Below are 15,871 nucleotides of genomic sequence, written 5' to 3'. Positions count from 1 at the left end.
TCAAAATAGGGGCATTGAAGTTACTCCTACCACCAGGGCTTTATTTTGGGGGTGCCTGGGTCTTAAAAAACACTAGCCAAACTCCAATTCTCAGATTATGGCCAGGAGTTCTTGCTCTGGGCTGCAGGCCTAGGCCCCAAGGTGTCTCCTTCCTAGGGTCGCAAACAGCAGAGAGGAAGAGGAATAGCAACTCAGGGCCTTGGGGTTGAGGGGGAATTTGCTGTTAGGGACTGGATGCCTCTGCTTGGCTGAGTCTAGTGCTAACTGCCTCCTTTCCCTAACAGGTTCTGAGTAGTGCCTGAGACCTTGTTCTACGGGGCTTTCGTGGGACTGAGGGTGTAGAAGTGGCCTGCCCTTTTCTGTTTTCACTGAACAGCTTGTTCTAAGGGGGAAGGAAGGGGGAGAGAGCTAGATTGGGTGAGGGGGGAGGGGGTGTCAGGGAGGCAAGTGTGTTGTGTTAGTGTGTCAATAAACTGTTTTAAAGTTGTGGTTGGTCTGTCCTTTACTCCTCAACCAGGGCTGGCTTCCTTCTACTGGTGTCTTTTGAGTCTAGAGCCCAGCAGGGGTGTGATACACGCTTCTCAGGAAAAAAGCCGCCTTGCATCAGGACAAACAGCTGAGGTCTCTGGGGCCACATTACAACGCAAAGCAAGGGGTTGCTAGGAGTCTGGGACAGAATGCTGGAGCCCCCTGGAGACAGGTATGTTACACAGAGCTGCACCCAGAGTAGAGGCTAGACATACCAGGACCTGACTTCTTTTTTGTCTAGAAGGCCAGGTCTTGAAACTGGGTTCTGGCTTCCACAGAGCTGCCTGACATTCCTGTTCCTGGGGGGGTGTCTGAAGGAAGCGGAGCTCATCTTCCCTAGGAAGACAGTGTTCTTCTTTTGGAGCCCAGTGCCCTAAGGCACGGCTGCCCTTCCCCTGTACCACCAGCCTGATGAATCACCTCTCAGTGGCACTGGAGGGGGATAGAATCCGCTTCACCTATGTTGTCTCTCAAGGGTTTACTAGTGTTTGTTTTTTTTTCCTTTTGCTTCTGCTTTCCCAAATGAAGTACTGGGGATGTTCCTCCTCCTCCTATGACTTTAGAACTTTTTACTTACTGTTGAACTTTGGCTGTCCTTATTTTCTTTCTGAGTCTTTGGTGCATTTTCACATTGTTCCGTGTGGAGCTTGTGTTTTCATACTGGACCAAGTCATTAACCTTGGACCCTATATAACATTTATGAAAAGAAGTGAGTGCAACACCTCCATCCCACGTGGTATTAGTAGAGAAAGTCTGGGCCTAGGGATTTCCCTGGTGGTTCAGTGGTTAGGAATCTGCACTCCCACTGCCGGGGGGCATGGGTTCGATCTGTGGTCAGGGATCTGATTCCACATGGCGTGCAGTACGGCCAAAAAAATAAAAAAAAAGTCTGGGCCCAGAGATGAATTCAACTGAAATGTGAAGGACTTTGAAAATGTCTTCCACTGAGCAGATGATCCCTAGAAATAACATAAAGTCTGAAAAATGACTTTACAAGTCATTTGTAAAGTCATTACAAGTGAGATATTTACAATGGGAATCCATGTGACCACTGACAATGGCCAAGTTAATGTAGGCAGTTTAGGATTCACATTGAATCCAAATTGAAACCCGAGGAATCTACAGGACAGGGATAAAGAACCAGGAAATAGTTTTCTGTTTGCAAAGCTAGCAGAGTGGACAGGAAACATACCTGGGACTTTGCTGCCATCTGCTGGTAGATCCTCCTTAACACAACCAGAGTTAGGCTGAATTGGAAACCTGGGCACTCAGCTCAAGTTTATTTCTCTTTCAAAAATAAAAAACTTGCTAGATGAGACCACTGGCAGGACAGGAACATGGTACCCAAGTTCTGCTCCGATTAAAACAACTCAGAAGGTGAAACATCTTGGGGAGTGGGAGGGTGGAGTTGGAAGGGGAGATATGTGAAAGGCAAACTAAGTCTAAATTTAAGAACAGGGACATTAAAAACTTTATTCAATAAATACAACAAATAATTTAAAAATATACTTCAGTTCCAAAGCCAATTAAGAAAAGGAAGTAGAAAGGGTAAAAAGGGGAGGAGGAGGAGGAAATTAGAGGGAAGGGAGAAAGTTCAAGAGGTGGAACAATGGTTTGGTTGGGCTGCCTTTCTGAATGTACTGCCCTTTAAAATTCTGATCAAATGCTCTTGACCCATAAGCCCGTAGCCCTTGTTCTGATGTGGTTAGCCACCGGCCAAGCATGATGCTCTGGGCTCTAGTCAGAGCAACTCTGGCAACTAGCATCTAGGGGAGTGTTCAGTTTCCCACTCATTCCTAAAAATCATCTTAACTCCCAGGCAGGTATAAGTAGTGCAAACTCTTAGAGAGCTCCCAGCTGCATAGTTTCATAGCGAGTGTGAAAGCCACTCACTGGTGAGTGTCCAAAGCCACTTTGGTGAATGGGATCTATGGGGGTAGGGCGGTGGGGGGGGGTGGCACGGGGCAACAGGACAGGCCAGGGCCCAGGATAAAGCTCCTGGGTAAGCCTGTGGCCAGGACAGGGAAGGGCTGCAGGGCATGTAGTCTGGACACTGGACTCCACAGCATGCCATCTGCCAGGGAAGGTGGAGCTGAGGATGCGTATGGAGCAGGACCGGAAGATCAGGAGAGCTGAGGGAGGACGGAACAGTGAGGAGGGGAGAGAGGCAGCTCAGCAGCAGACTCCGGGAGAAATAACCAGCAGCCCTCACAGATTTGTGATTGTCTCTTAAAAAGATTTATTTTCTCTTCTTGCCTGAATGTACAAAGGCAAAAAGAGTACAGTTTGTATATATATATATTTATATATATATATAAAAAAACAAGGAACTTGGTAATGTACACTTTACAGAAGGGAAGAATCAGGAAGACTGAAATTAAATCCAACAGAGCAACGCCAATGGAACAAAAGCTATGAACAGCAACACTGCCCCTCCAGCCCGGGCCTCCAGCTCGCCCCAACCTGCTCCCAATGGGGGGCTGAGCACCAAGGCAAGCGGGTGGGCTGGGGCAGGAGGGGCTGGGGACGGGGCCTGGGAGGGGCTCAATCCCAGGAGGGGCCCATGGCAGAGGATCAGCAGAAAGCTTCCTGGGATGCCCTAATAATAAAACAAATAACAGAGGCCCAGAACTAGGGGGCCAGCTAGCTGCCCAGTTGAATCTTGGGGGCATCGGAGTAGACACTTGAGATGGTGATAAGGTGTGTGGGATAACGAGTGGCCCGTATACAATGACACTAGCCCTTCTTTAGCCTTTTCCTCCCACTCCCAAGACCAAGCCCTCCCACCCCCACCTTGGAGCCTGGAGAGAAGAGATTAAAGAAGCATCATTTCATTTCATGGGTGCCCTCTCAAGCCTTCTGCATGTGGTCCGTTGACCTTGAGATGTGTAGAGGGAGTGAGGTAAGAGAAGGAAATATACATGTATACATACATGTACAGGCAAGTAAAGGGGATGAAGGGAACTGGCACAACTTAAATGAGGAGGAAGCAGATGCGAGTCCTAAAGAGCAGGTCTCCAAGCCTTGGCTGTCCTACTTGGGCACGAGGCTGCCTCCCTCCAGCTTCTTTATGGGGCTCGGATGAGCCGAGTCTGTCAAGAGAACTGGGCTAGGGATAGCTCAGAGAGCGCCTTGGTCTGGTGACTTCGGCCCTTAGCAGCAAACTCGTCCAGCCTTTGCTGGAGTGAAGTGGGGTGGGGATCCTTGAGAGTCTCATCCCTATGACTGGGTTGCCAGTGCCATGGGTTCCCCACCTGTGGTCCTCCCCCCCAGGGGGAGAGGCCAGAAGTGGACAGCAAACCCTTCACTCAGCGCTCCTCAAGGCTCTGTTTGACCCGTCACCGCTGCTGCTTCATGTTACTTCAGGGAGGGACGATGGGCCTGGCAAGGATCAGGGACCAGGAGGATCAGGAAAAGGCAGTGCTGTTCTGCCATTGATGCTCTCACCTGCTCTTCTGGGCAGCTCAGCTCCTGCTTTTCAGGATGTAAGGATCAAAAAGCCAAATGTTTTTTAAGGGGGAGAAAAAAAGAAGCTGTTCCCTTCTGCAGAACCCAAGGCTGCCCTGCTAATACAGAAGTTCCTCTTCTCTGTTACAGAACGAAGTGGAAAGGGCAGGAATCCTGGGCTATGCCTGCCCAACGGAAAAGAAAATTACTCCAAACAGTTTCTTCACAATATGTACAGAGCACGCTGTAGGACAGCGCCACAGATACAAAACACACAACAATATTTAAAAACAAACAGGAACAGAGGTGGGCCCACGACTCCACCCAACAGGAGCCGGGAGGGCATGAGCAGGCTGAAACTCAGAGCCATCTTTTGGGTGGGGACGACTCGGGTAAGGTGGGGTGAAGGTGTCCACACTGACGGCTTCCGTGGGTGAAAGGGAAGTCACTGCTCAGAGCACTGCCCAAAAGGACGGCGGGGGGCTGAAGGACTGAGGGGGACTGGGAGGCTGCTCAAGGGCCTGCTAAGAGGTCTAAATCAGCGGGGTTTGGGAGAGGGCTCAGAACCCAACTTGAACAAAAACAAGGACATGGGAACCTAGAAGAAAGGTCTATAGATCAGCGGGGCTCCTCTTGGGCAAAAGACCCTAAGCCTCTCTAGAATAGGGCTCCGGGGATCTCGGAAAGCAGCCTCTGCTGGGCGTTGTGCTTACTGTCTTCCATCTCCATGCCCCACACTGTCATAGAGTCAAGTCCCTGCTCTTAAATGGTCATTTTGGCACTCTGGTCACAAAGACTCGTCTCTAACCTAGGTTGGTGTCTGTAAGTCTTCATCTCTCAATCCAGAGGGTCAAGGAAAGACAGGAGGACAAAGGGATGATATCTCAAAAAGAAAGTAAGAGCTAAAGCTCCCCACAGGCTTGGGGAAGAAGCGACTGTAGTAAAGCTACCAGATCATTGTCACTTTCCCAGGACAAAGCGCATAAAGCCTGGACTGGACTGCATTTCTAAGGAGAGCAGAGAACTGTCTCTGCCTCAGAGCACAGCTCCACTGACTACACCCGGTGGCTCTGAGGAGTAATGGCTTGCATGTGTTGTCCTAGGGTCAAAGGAACAGACAGATGCCCTCCAAAGTGCAGTGTTTCCTAAAACAAAAACGTGTGTTACAAAGAAACACGGCTCATATTGGCACGCGTGGGGCTACATGTTGAGCTATAGGAAGTCATGTGGTTGTGTACAGAGAAACTGGGCTGGACAGAATTGGACCCCTTGATGAGGCCGACACTTGGATGGCTGCTTGGACCGGACATCTCTCAGAGGGCTAGGCGCTCCCAGGGCTTGCCTCCTGGCAGACTCCAAAGCTCCCCATGCCGGGGGAATATGATTTTACCTGCCTGAGTCTTTAAAGCCAAGCAGTGGAAAGGAAGAAGAGAGATGAGATGCCCCTGGGAAAGGCACCAAGGGGTTGGGAGGGAGATGAGGAAAGGGCAAGGGGGACGCTAAGCAGCAGCAGGACTTGGTGGGATGCAGCGTATCATTCACAGACTCTGTTCGTGCTCCAGCTCTTGCCTGGAATCCCCAGGGAGCCCGGTGCTGGCCTCGGGACCCCGGCCCTCTGCCTGACGGGCAGCCCAAGGCCACAGTGGGCAGATGCCTTGGTCTCCCTTTCCAGGCTGGGCTCTGAGCGTTTACATGTGCTCATGTGAGAGGGGAGAAGTCTTCATGTTTGAAGACCTTGTTTTCACAACTGCAGAGAAAACAGCCCCCAATTTCTTTCCTGAGATTCTAATTCCTCCACGTGCTGCCAGTTCCCAGGGCCCAAACCACTGGGGAGATGCAGGGTCTGGTGATGGTGGTAATGATGGTGAGAGGGGTATGGCTGCTGTGCTGTCTTCAGACCTTACCCAGTGCTTGGGGGGCCCTCCCTGTGGGGTTGGTACTGCTCCAGCAACTGACCAGGGCTTGGGGAACAGAGCAGTGACTTCTCTGGGCTGAGGCCATGTTCCCCTGGTTGCTCCCCGTGCCTTCATCTCCACAGAGGCCACAACAGTCCCAGTCGTGGCCAAGAGAATAAATATTTTTGCTAAGTACCAGCTCTCCAGCTCCTGAGGAAGAGGGAGGGTCAGGGAGTCCGGGGGTCTGGTGGAGGCGAGATAGCCAAGGGTCTGCCTTCAGTCATGGTGGGAACGGCAAACAGGATGATCAACACCATTTAACTGACGTCTAAACGGCACCTCCAGCACCTCCTTGGGTAAGCCAGTCCGGGCCCGTGAAGCTGACTTTATCCGGGCACTTGGTGTTCTGCAAGGGAGACATGGACAGAGAACCGGGTGCTCAACTGGCTGGTAAAACCACCACAAGGTGGCGCTCCAAGAAAATGAACTGCAGGGGAGGCCAGTGCTGGTCCCCAGGGGAGGCGCGTGGTCCACAGCCCCTCTCAGAGGCTCCCGGGGAAACTTATACAAGAGGCTTGGCCAGGGTTGCTCCATTTCCAGACCGCAGCCCAGAGATGGCCTTCACTGAGGCTCCACAGGGATTCTGTGATCCAGGTATCAACTATCCCTGCGCTCTCTGTGTGGTCTGAGTTAAAAAGTTACTCACCATTCTCACCTCCGGGGGGGTGGGTAGAGTGACGGTGTTGAGCCTTGCTGGCTGGCAACAATGGCTGTAGAAGAAAGCCCTGAGTGAGAAGGGGGACAAGTTAGTGCAGCACTTGTGCTCTCTGCCAGCTGGGTGGGTGCTGGGAGGAGTTTCTTCAATGCCTAGCTCCACTGAGTTTTGGGGTGCTGACAGAAGAAAATCTGATACTTGGCCAGATATAGCAGCTGGGGATAGACAGTCAGGCTGTTTTTCAGTTGCTTGTTACTCTTTGGCTGTGGGAACACCTGCCCCTTATTCTTCTGAATATCAAAGTCAATTTTCTGGAGGAGTTTGAGAATCCCTGAGCTCCAAGGGAGGAAATAAATGTTATGATTATACTGATTGTCTGCAGGAGGCTGGGATTCTGGACAGACTGGAGGCTCAAGAGTAAGAAAAGGAGGAGGGGCTTCTTGCCAGGGGACCCCTGCTATGGCAGTGCTGCTGGATAGCAGTGGGGAGACGAGGCTTACCTGCTGCATAGGGTAAGTTGTACTGTGCTGGGAGCAGTGAGTACCCCAGGTGGTGGTGATGGTGGTGCGTGGACATCAGGCGCTGAGAAGGGGAGGTGCGGGGCCGGTCAACACTCCTTTCACCCCCGCCTGCTCCCCCGACGCTGCTACAGCTGCCACCACCCCCAACCACCCCACAGCCTCCCCGATCTCTCTCCTGAGAAGTTTTATCACTTATCTGGAAAGGAAAGAAGACACAAAAGCTCTACTGTGAGGCACACACGTGAAAGCAAGATGCCCCGAGCCCACACGTTGACTCCTTAGAGATGCAGGACACCCAAGAATCAAGGAGGTGCCCGGGGCAGCTCAGGTCACGTCGGCCACCACACTGTTGTTGGGACTCGAGCCAGCCCACCTTCTCCCAGACCCTGGCTCTACCCTTCCTGGTCTCTGACAATGGCCAGTATCTCTGCACGTCCCTTACCGTGGGAGACTTGCTCTTGTAGTGACTGGCATGCTGCTGCAAGATGTCCAGGGCTTTGGACTCTGAGCTGGATTTACAACTGACACTGGGGCTGGCTCGGGCCTTGTCAGCATCTTCACCTGCCGAGACCTTGCTGCCATATGGGGAGAAAGAATAGCTGGAAGGCAGGTAGGAACCTGGGAGAGAGAAATAAAATGGTCAGAGAGATGGGAGAGGCAGGAGAGATTCTGCTTCAGTGAGCCTGGTGAGGCTCAGGCTGAGGGATGTTCCACCACAGTGTCTTCAGGCTGAGACTCTTAGTGTGTCCTTCCTTTACTGAGCTCAGGAGGCACAAAGCTAAGGGATATTAGGAACATGGCCCTCAGTTTCTGGGGAATCAACTTCCTTAGAGTCCCAGTCTCAGATTCATCTCCAAGAGGTGTTAGAGTCATAGGATTAGAAAGGTCACTGGATTTGAAGTCATGTCCTTGGGCTCAAATCTGACCTCTGAGACTTACCAGTTGGGTACCTCTGAACAAATAAACAAGTTCATTAGCTCAAATTAACCTTTTGAGGTTCAACTTCTTGACCATCAAAATGAAGATACTAATAGTGATTTCATAGAGTTACAGAGAGGATTAAGTGAGATAATGTACATCAATCACATAGTCCAGTGCCTGGCCTAGAGCAGGAACTACCTGCTCATCAAATGGAACTACCGTTTTTATACAGAAGGACTGGGGTAACAGGAGAAAGGAATACTGCAGGAAGAGACAATTTCCTATTTCTGTTTGAAAAGCTCACATGTCCTACTTGGAATATGCCTTAAAATGTCAATATCAAGACTGTTTGAGCTGCTTTTCTACAGTGAGGTGGGAGCTCCAGAAAGTGAAAGAAGGGCTCTTCAGGCAACAGAGATCAGTGAGTAAAGGAAGCATTTTCTTCTGACTAGTTCAGAAACACTTAAAGCCCTATGCTGTGTTGCCCTCCCCTCCTCTTACACTCCCATGGCGGTATAAGAGCTTATCTTTCCCAAACTGAACCTTTCCCTCACTGGACCGCCCCTCCCTGACTGCCTGCTGACTTTATGCTAAACATGATCTTGCAAAGGGGTACATGCATTCTCCTGGTGTGAATTTTACTTTGTTCCATGTCTCTCCTGCTGCAATTAAGTTGTGAGCTCCTTGAGGGGACTGAAATAGTCTTCTCTATTTCTTTTACATTCCCCCCCATGTCTAGCATGCTGCAAAATATAGAGTATGTGGTTTTCTTTTGGCCATACCCCAAGGGCATCTTAGTTCCCTGACCAAGATCGAATCCACGCCGCCTGCAGTGGAAGCGGAGCTTTACAGCTGGACCCCGGTGGTTAAGTCCTTAAAGTATGTGTTTGGAAAATCCCAGCTGAGGGAAGATGCCTCTGGTAGGTGGGGTTTTGCCTTCAGTTATCCACAAAAACTGACTGCAGAGTCAACCCTTCACCTGGTGCGAGGGAGGAAGGAGTGGTCCCACAGACTGTAAGTAGGGGTCACTCAAGGAGCTCAGGGTTAGAGTGACCACAATACCACACTCACATCAGAGTTACCATCTACCTGAGCCTCAGAAGCCTTAGCAAGAAAGCTGAGCAAGAAAACTGGACTTGAAATCTGCTTCATTTCCCTTCCCAGTGAACGGAGCAGCAGCTGGGGTGCGGTGCCGTACCTGGGTAGTTCTGCATCATCACGGCGGGCATGCCACGGTAGCTGGGGTGGCTGGGGTCGTAGGACTGGCTGTAGGAGTAGCCGTGCATGTACGGGATGTAGGACTGGTGCTGGGTGAGGGGGGAGGACACAGGCACATGGACACTGGGTCGGGGCTCCTTGCTCCCCAGGCGGGATTCCTCTGATGTGGGCAGCTTGCAGTCACTACTTGTGCTTTCCTTCCCGTCCTCCTTGGGAACAGAGTCCTTGCTCCGACTCCTTTCCTCCTTCAGTTTGCGGTCCCGCTCCTCTTTCCACCGCTCATCCTCTGACTTGATGTCCGAGTACTTGGCAGGATAGACATATGTCCACATCCGGGGCTCTGCTTCCTGCAGCAATCACAGAATGACATGAGTGTTGCACAGGTAAGAAAGAGGGAGGTCCCAGGAGAAACGCCAGAGCAGAGCAGACAGTACCAGACACCTGGGGACTCGGGATCCTGGCCTCTACTGACCTTTGCTCAAAACCAACTATGGTCCCTCCAGCTTAAATGCTGTCCCCTCCCCGCAACAAAAGGATATAAAATGTGGGGAAAGAGAGGGAAAATCCACTGGTGAGTCTTCTCTATGAGAAAGCAAGCATTTGAAGGAAGTGACTGGAAGAAGCTGTTCCTGTTCCAAGGATATTTAGGTGGTTTCCCTTCTTCAAAGCAAGTTTGGGGGCAGAGAGCTATAGGGGCCACTTCACTCGGGGGAGGGTGGGCTAACAGTGGCACCAAGAGAGGGCCTTCCTAAGCCTCATGAATAGAGAAATAAGTAAGACCAAGCTCTTAGTTCTAACTCTGCCTATAAAATCTTTCTGAGGGTAAATCCAGTCTGAGCAGTGTGCCTCTGCTTCCTTTAAAAAAACCCGGAGACACCACCTTTCCTCATTCCGTGGAACCACACAGTGGATGAGACGCGATTAGGCATCACTAGATACCTGGTTCCAGTTCTGGCTCTGCTGGTGAAGTCTTGAGTGCCTCTAGACAAATCAAGCTAACTTACCTGGGCCTCTCTTGTTAAATGGGAAAAACCCCTTTCACTGGTGTAAAAAGTACTTTTTAAAAAAACATTAAAATGATTTACGAAGGTAAAGAATCCCTAACATTATAGACTTCTCCTGCTATCTGTACTATGTTGATTCCCTACATAAGGATGGCCCTGATTTATGAGGAAGAGAGAAAGACTATCCAACAGTATTTCCATTTCTTTCCAGAACAGTTACCTGTCGGTACCAGAGTATTGGATCCACCTCTGCCTGTCGGCCACAGTCGGCACCTGTCTTGGCCTCAGAAGCCTCCTTGCCTAGGTGGCTGGCCTCACTCAGCTTTACTTTAAGTCCTTCTGGGGCCTGGCTGGGGAGTTTGGAAGAGTCATCTAACTTGGGAATAATGACTGACTTGGCAGGATCCGCCCCTGGCTCCTTCGTCTTGCTGGGTCCTGATTTCACCAGGTCCGTGAGGCTGGGGGCCTTAGTGAGAGTTGGTGGAATTGACGGCTTTTGCTTCCAGTCTTCCTTGAGTGCTGCCTCCCGCTCCTTCAGGCCCATCTCGGCCTTCTTGTCCAATCCTCGCTGCTGCTGCTCCAAGCTCTGCCGTTTCTGCTGCTCTTCGTACTGCTGTCGGTAAGCGGAGTTGGTGCTCAGGAGGTGGGTGTGGTAGCTCTGGTCGCTGTAGCCGTAGGGGGGCACGTAGGCATACTGGTTATAGTACAGGGACTGCATGTACATGTTGGGACGCTGCTGGATGACGGAGGGCTGTTGGCTGGAACTGCTCAGCTCCGGCTTCTTTTCCTCACAGACATCGTTCTTCACTTTTCCCTCTATGCTCTCAGGTTCCTCATCCTTTTTTGTCTTCAGAGCCTGGCTCTCCACACCTGCCTGGCTGCTGGGGTTCAGAGCCCCTGGGCTGGACTGTGTGTAGCTTGGAGAGTAGTAACTTTCAAAGCCTTGGTAATATGGTGAGTCTTTGCTTTGTGGCTGAGGGGGGAAAAGAGTTTTCTTGGCCCCTTCCTTGACCAGTTGTTCAGGGTCCTTGGATTTGACGCTGTCCACTTTGCCCTCTCCATCCTCCCCAGCATCAGAAATGTCAGAGTATGCAGGGCTGTTGGTTTTCACTGAGCTGGCTTCAGCTCCATTCTGGGTCACTACATGTAATGGGGTCATGGGCTGGGTAGGGGTAGTGCTATCTAGGCGGCTGCCGCCTCCAATTGAAGGGCTGGGAGCATTGTCTGTGAAGCTGTAGATCTTGTCAGCTTCTGCCTTGATGCTGGCCAGTCGGCTCTGGTGGGGGTCTGAGGAGCCATTCAGGAGGCCCTCCATCTTCATCCCATCGCCCGATGATTCCCTGAATGGGCTTTTGCCTTCTTCTCCTCGACATACCTTCCCAGGGGTCAGAGGACTTTCAAGTTCCTTTGAAGATTCCTTCTTTTTTTTCTCTTTCTTTTTCTTGTCCTTGGCTGGAGTCAAGGCAGGGTTGACTGTGAAAGGTTCTCCCATCACAGTGGGCTTGGGCTGAATGGGCTTCAGTTGGGGGCTGTTGGGCATGGCCTGGACCACAGTGGTGGTCAAGCCTGAGGAGGAGCCTGGGCTTGCTGCTGTGAAGGTGGCTGTCTGGAAGGTATAAATTTGCTGTGGGGGAATGGCAGGGGCGATGGGCCGGGCTGACTTTAAACTTTTGGAAGGAATCTTTTCAGGTTTCAAACTAGAGGGCTTTTTAGATTTTTCCTTTTCCATACACTTCCTTTCCAAAGAATCAAAAGCATCATTGCTTGTTTCATCCATTACTGAGGGTCCATCGTCAGAGCCATCATTGGATAAGGCCCCAAGATCTGTGTCCCCTTCCCCACTCAACTTTTTCTTACAGAGGCCTTTTGTGCTGAATTTGCTTGAAGGAGAAGGGCTATGGGGCTCCACGAGCCGAACTTTGGGGGTAGCTGAGCGGGCAGGGGACAGGGAACCCTTCTGTGAGACAGACGCGCCATTGCAGCTCCCGAGATCTGCATGGAGGGTGGGCTCCTCTCCGTACTCACTGTCTCCGTCTGCTTCTGGCTTGCTGTCGTCATCTGTATGGGCATGAGCTTGGTGGTACTTAAGTCCATTGATGTGCTTGTACTTTTTGTTGCAGTTTGGGTGGGGACAATCAATCAGGACTGGGGAAGGACAATTTCTGTCTACAACAGTGGGTTCCACCTTGGTCCCAGGGAGGGGGCCAGTGGCTGAGCCCATGGAATTCGTACGGACACGTTTGCTCCCTTTGGAGTCCTCTGAGCTAGAATTCAGCTCCATGTCTGAAAGGGGTTTGTTTTTCCGCTTATTAGCTGAGGAAGGGCTGGCCTTGACATCCTCAGAGGTGCTACTGGCAGGTGGGCGATGTTCTGAAGAATTCTGGCTGCCCCGACGGCCTTTGCTATTGGCTCCCGCTCGGGTTTTGCTGCTGCTGCTGGTCCCTTTGCTGTCGGAGGCTGTGGCTGTCTCATTGACAGGCGTGTTACTGTTGGGACGCATGCGTTTGCCTCTACCCCGACCATTGCGCATTTCCAAGTCACTGGTGGGAGAGTCACAGAACCTTGGCAAATGACAAACACAACAAGATATTATTAAGAAAAGAAGCTACCTTCAAATCAGGTTAGCTGCAGCCTCCAGAAGAACTGTCCAAATGGTAACTATCATTTTCAATGAATATCATTTGTTAAAGAAACTTCTGAAAACATGCTAACTGCATTACTGGTGAGCTTCTAAGATGTTACCTGCATGTTAGCTATAAATTATTCCCCAAGATTTGGGTTCCCCCAACCCTGATGAACTGGAAATTAATATTAAGAACTAGCTGTAAGATGAAATTCACTGAAATATCAGTCTTATGGCCAACTGCAACTTGAAAGGTGTTTGTGAAATCCAGATTGTCTGATGGAGTTTATGAAACTGAAAATGTCCTTGAGGTTTTAACTTCTGAGAGATAGCTACTATCAAAAAACATCATCAACGAATGCTTGTTCACCCACAGTCAGATTCGGACCTTGGTCTTGAGGTGACTTTAGGTAAAAGCCAGAATTCAGTCATTCTAGATAAAGGCTTAAACAGGATCTCTTCACTATTCCTACCCAAACCAACACCTAACTGATTTATTCTTCTTGAATGCCAGATGAATATGATGTCTTCCTTTGTTTTTATACCATACTGTCCTTTAAAAGCTGAGTGTCCTTTAAAAGCTATCCAATTCTAACAAGATAAAGATATGAGGGATCACTGATAAGGGTGGTTCAGACTAACATAGACAAAAAGCTTTGCGTGCTTACCTCGGGGGTGCCCAATCATGCCGTGTGCAGTCAAGAAGTGTACCTACATAAGTCTTGTTCCTCCATGTTACATTCACCACTAACATCCCTGAAAGACAAGAAGACTCAGATATACACAAAAGAAGCGCTGTTGGCCACTGAGAAGAGTATCTTCCATCTGAGTAGCATTCTAGCTCCTGTAGGAGGGTTTGCAGCCATGAAATTAAAAGACGCTTGCTCCTTGGAAGGAAAGTTATGACCAACCTTGATAGTATTTTAAAAAGCAGAGACATTACTTTGCCAACCAAGGTCCGTCTAGTCAAGGCAATGGTTTTTCCCGTGGTCATGTATGGATGTGAGAGTTGGACTGTGAAGAAAGCTGAGCACCGAAGAATCGATGCTTTTGAACTGTGGTGTTGGAAGAAGACTCTTGAGAGTCCCTTGGACTGCAAGGAGATCCAACCAGTCCATTCTAGAGGAGATCAATCCTGGATGTTCATTGGAGGGACTGATGCTAAAGCTGAAGCTGCAATACTTTGGCCACCTCATGCGACGAGTTGACTCACTGGAAAAGACTCTGATGCTGGGAAAGGTTGGGGGCGGGAGGAGAAGGGGACGACAGAGAATGAGATGGCTGGATGGCATCACCGACTCTGTGGACATGAGTTTGAGTGTACTCCGGGAGTTGGTGATGGACAGGGAGGCCTGGCGTGCTGTGATTCATGGGGTCGCGGAGAGTCGGACACGACTGAGCGACTGAACTGAACTGAACTGAACTATGTCCTAATGGGCCTAAGAAGAGTAGGCTGGAATAGTTCCATGGGAACTGCCTACAGCACTACCAGGGACCCTTAGGATGGGGAACATTTGCAGAGATTCCATGGTCCAGTAAAGGTACATTTTCCTAACTTTTAAAAAACTATGCAGCATTTCAAATACACTAAAAAATACAAAAGTTAACTTAAAAAGCTCATGTGCCGATGTAGCAGCTCAATGGATTTATAAGATTTTATGCTATACTTGCAACAAATTTCTTTTTTAAAGAACAAAATATCATAGCTGAAAAGCATTGTTTACTATATTTTCAAACCTAGGATGGGATCATGCTGGTTGTATAACTTACTTCTCTCACTGAACATTACAAATTTGAGATATATCAGTGTTGACATGAAGAGCTTAACCCATTTGTTTTAATGGTGCTCAAGTATGTCACTGCATGACTTGACCACAATTTATATATCCTATTGATGGCAATTTAGATGTTTCTTGCACATTTTCACTCTAAATGACATCATAATGAACATTCCTGACATGTTCATTTTATTTTAAAATGGTTTTGAATACATAATACAGTCACATTCCAAAATTTAAAAGGTAGCCAAAAAAAAGCGTAAACAAACCCCAAGATAAAATGAAGTATTCTTCCTGTCACTATTCTTCAGTTTTTCAGGTTCCCTACTCAGAAACATCCATGGATATCCATGTATTCCTCCAGAGGTAGTTTATATATTTATAAGCAAATATGTTTATATATTCTTCCTCAAATGGTAGCAGTGTATACCAATATTATACACATTTCTCATGTAACCATATATTTTGGATCATTCTATATGATCACACATAGAACTACTTCATTCTTTTCAATGGCTGCATATGCATGATTTCAAACTGTACCATCATTGATTTGACCGTTTCCCTGTTGAAGGACATTTGGGTTGCTTCACTCTTCTGCTACTACAAATAAGGCTGAATAACTAATCTTGTACACATGCTTTATGTTACATATTATAGAATATGTCTGTAAGGTAAATTCCTATAAGTAAAACTACTCAGAGTATTTGTATTTTTCATAAATACTTCCAATTAGTCCTCAAAGAGGATGTACTGATTTATAAACCCATTAGTGCACGAGAACACTTGTTATTCTTTCCCTTTGGCAATACAGTGTTCTCAGACTTTTTGGTTTTGCCAATCTGAGAGGAGACAAATACTGTTTTATGTACTTTTGGGAAAGGTGTATGTCAAGGCTGTATATTAGCACCCTGCTTATTTAATTTATATGCAGAGTACATCATGCAAAATGCCAGGCTTGATGAAGCACAAGCTGGAATCAAGATTGCTGGGAGAAATATCAATAACCTCAGATATGCAGATGACATCACCCTTATGGCAGAAAGCAAAAAGGAACTAAAGAGTCTCTTGATGAAAGTGAAACAGGAGAGTGAAAAAGTTGGCTTAAAACTCAACATTCAAAAAACCAAGATAGTGGCATCTGGTCCCATCATTTCATGGCAAATAGATGGGGAAACAATGGAAACAGTGAGAGACTTTATTTTCTTGGGCTACAAAATC

At 48.8% G+C, this 15,871-nt stretch overlaps 1 protein-coding gene across 9 annotated transcripts in view; it reads right to left on the bottom strand.

Moving 5' to 3' along the window:
- Positions 1-2,743: 2,743 nt before the first annotated feature.
- ZNF609 (zinc finger protein 609) overlaps positions 2,744-15,871 on the bottom strand; it is a 203,706-nt gene continuing 190,578 nt past the window's right edge. For 6 of the 9 annotated variants that reach the window (XM_055435722.2, XM_055435717.2, XM_055435724.2 and 3 more), the window contains 7 exons: positions 13,541-13,628; positions 10,470-12,810; positions 9,226-9,592; positions 7,549-7,724; positions 7,086-7,302; positions 6,577-6,655; positions 2,744-6,276 (listed from right to left, as the gene is read on the bottom strand). In XM_055435722.2, the coding sequence (XP_055291697.1) occupies positions 6,582-6,655; positions 7,086-7,302; positions 7,549-7,724; positions 9,226-9,592; positions 10,470-12,810; positions 13,541-13,628 (3,263 nt within the window). In that variant the 3' untranslated portion in view covers positions 2,744-6,276; positions 6,577-6,581. The remainder of the gene's footprint in view (positions 6,277-6,576; positions 6,656-7,085; positions 7,303-7,548; positions 7,725-9,225; positions 9,593-10,469; positions 12,811-13,540; positions 13,629-15,871) is intronic. The other 3 variants (XM_055435718.2, XM_055435719.2, XM_055435720.2) reach the window with 3 other exon arrangements.

Source organism: Moschus berezovskii, chromosome 9 (genome assembly GCF_049115385.1).
Source record: "Moschus berezovskii isolate FMDL1 chromosome 9, NW_MosBer_1.0, whole genome shotgun sequence".
Taxonomy (NCBI): domain Eukaryota; kingdom Metazoa; phylum Chordata; class Mammalia; order Artiodactyla; family Moschidae; genus Moschus; species Moschus berezovskii.
This window is presented reverse-complemented; position numbering and strand designations above follow the sequence as displayed.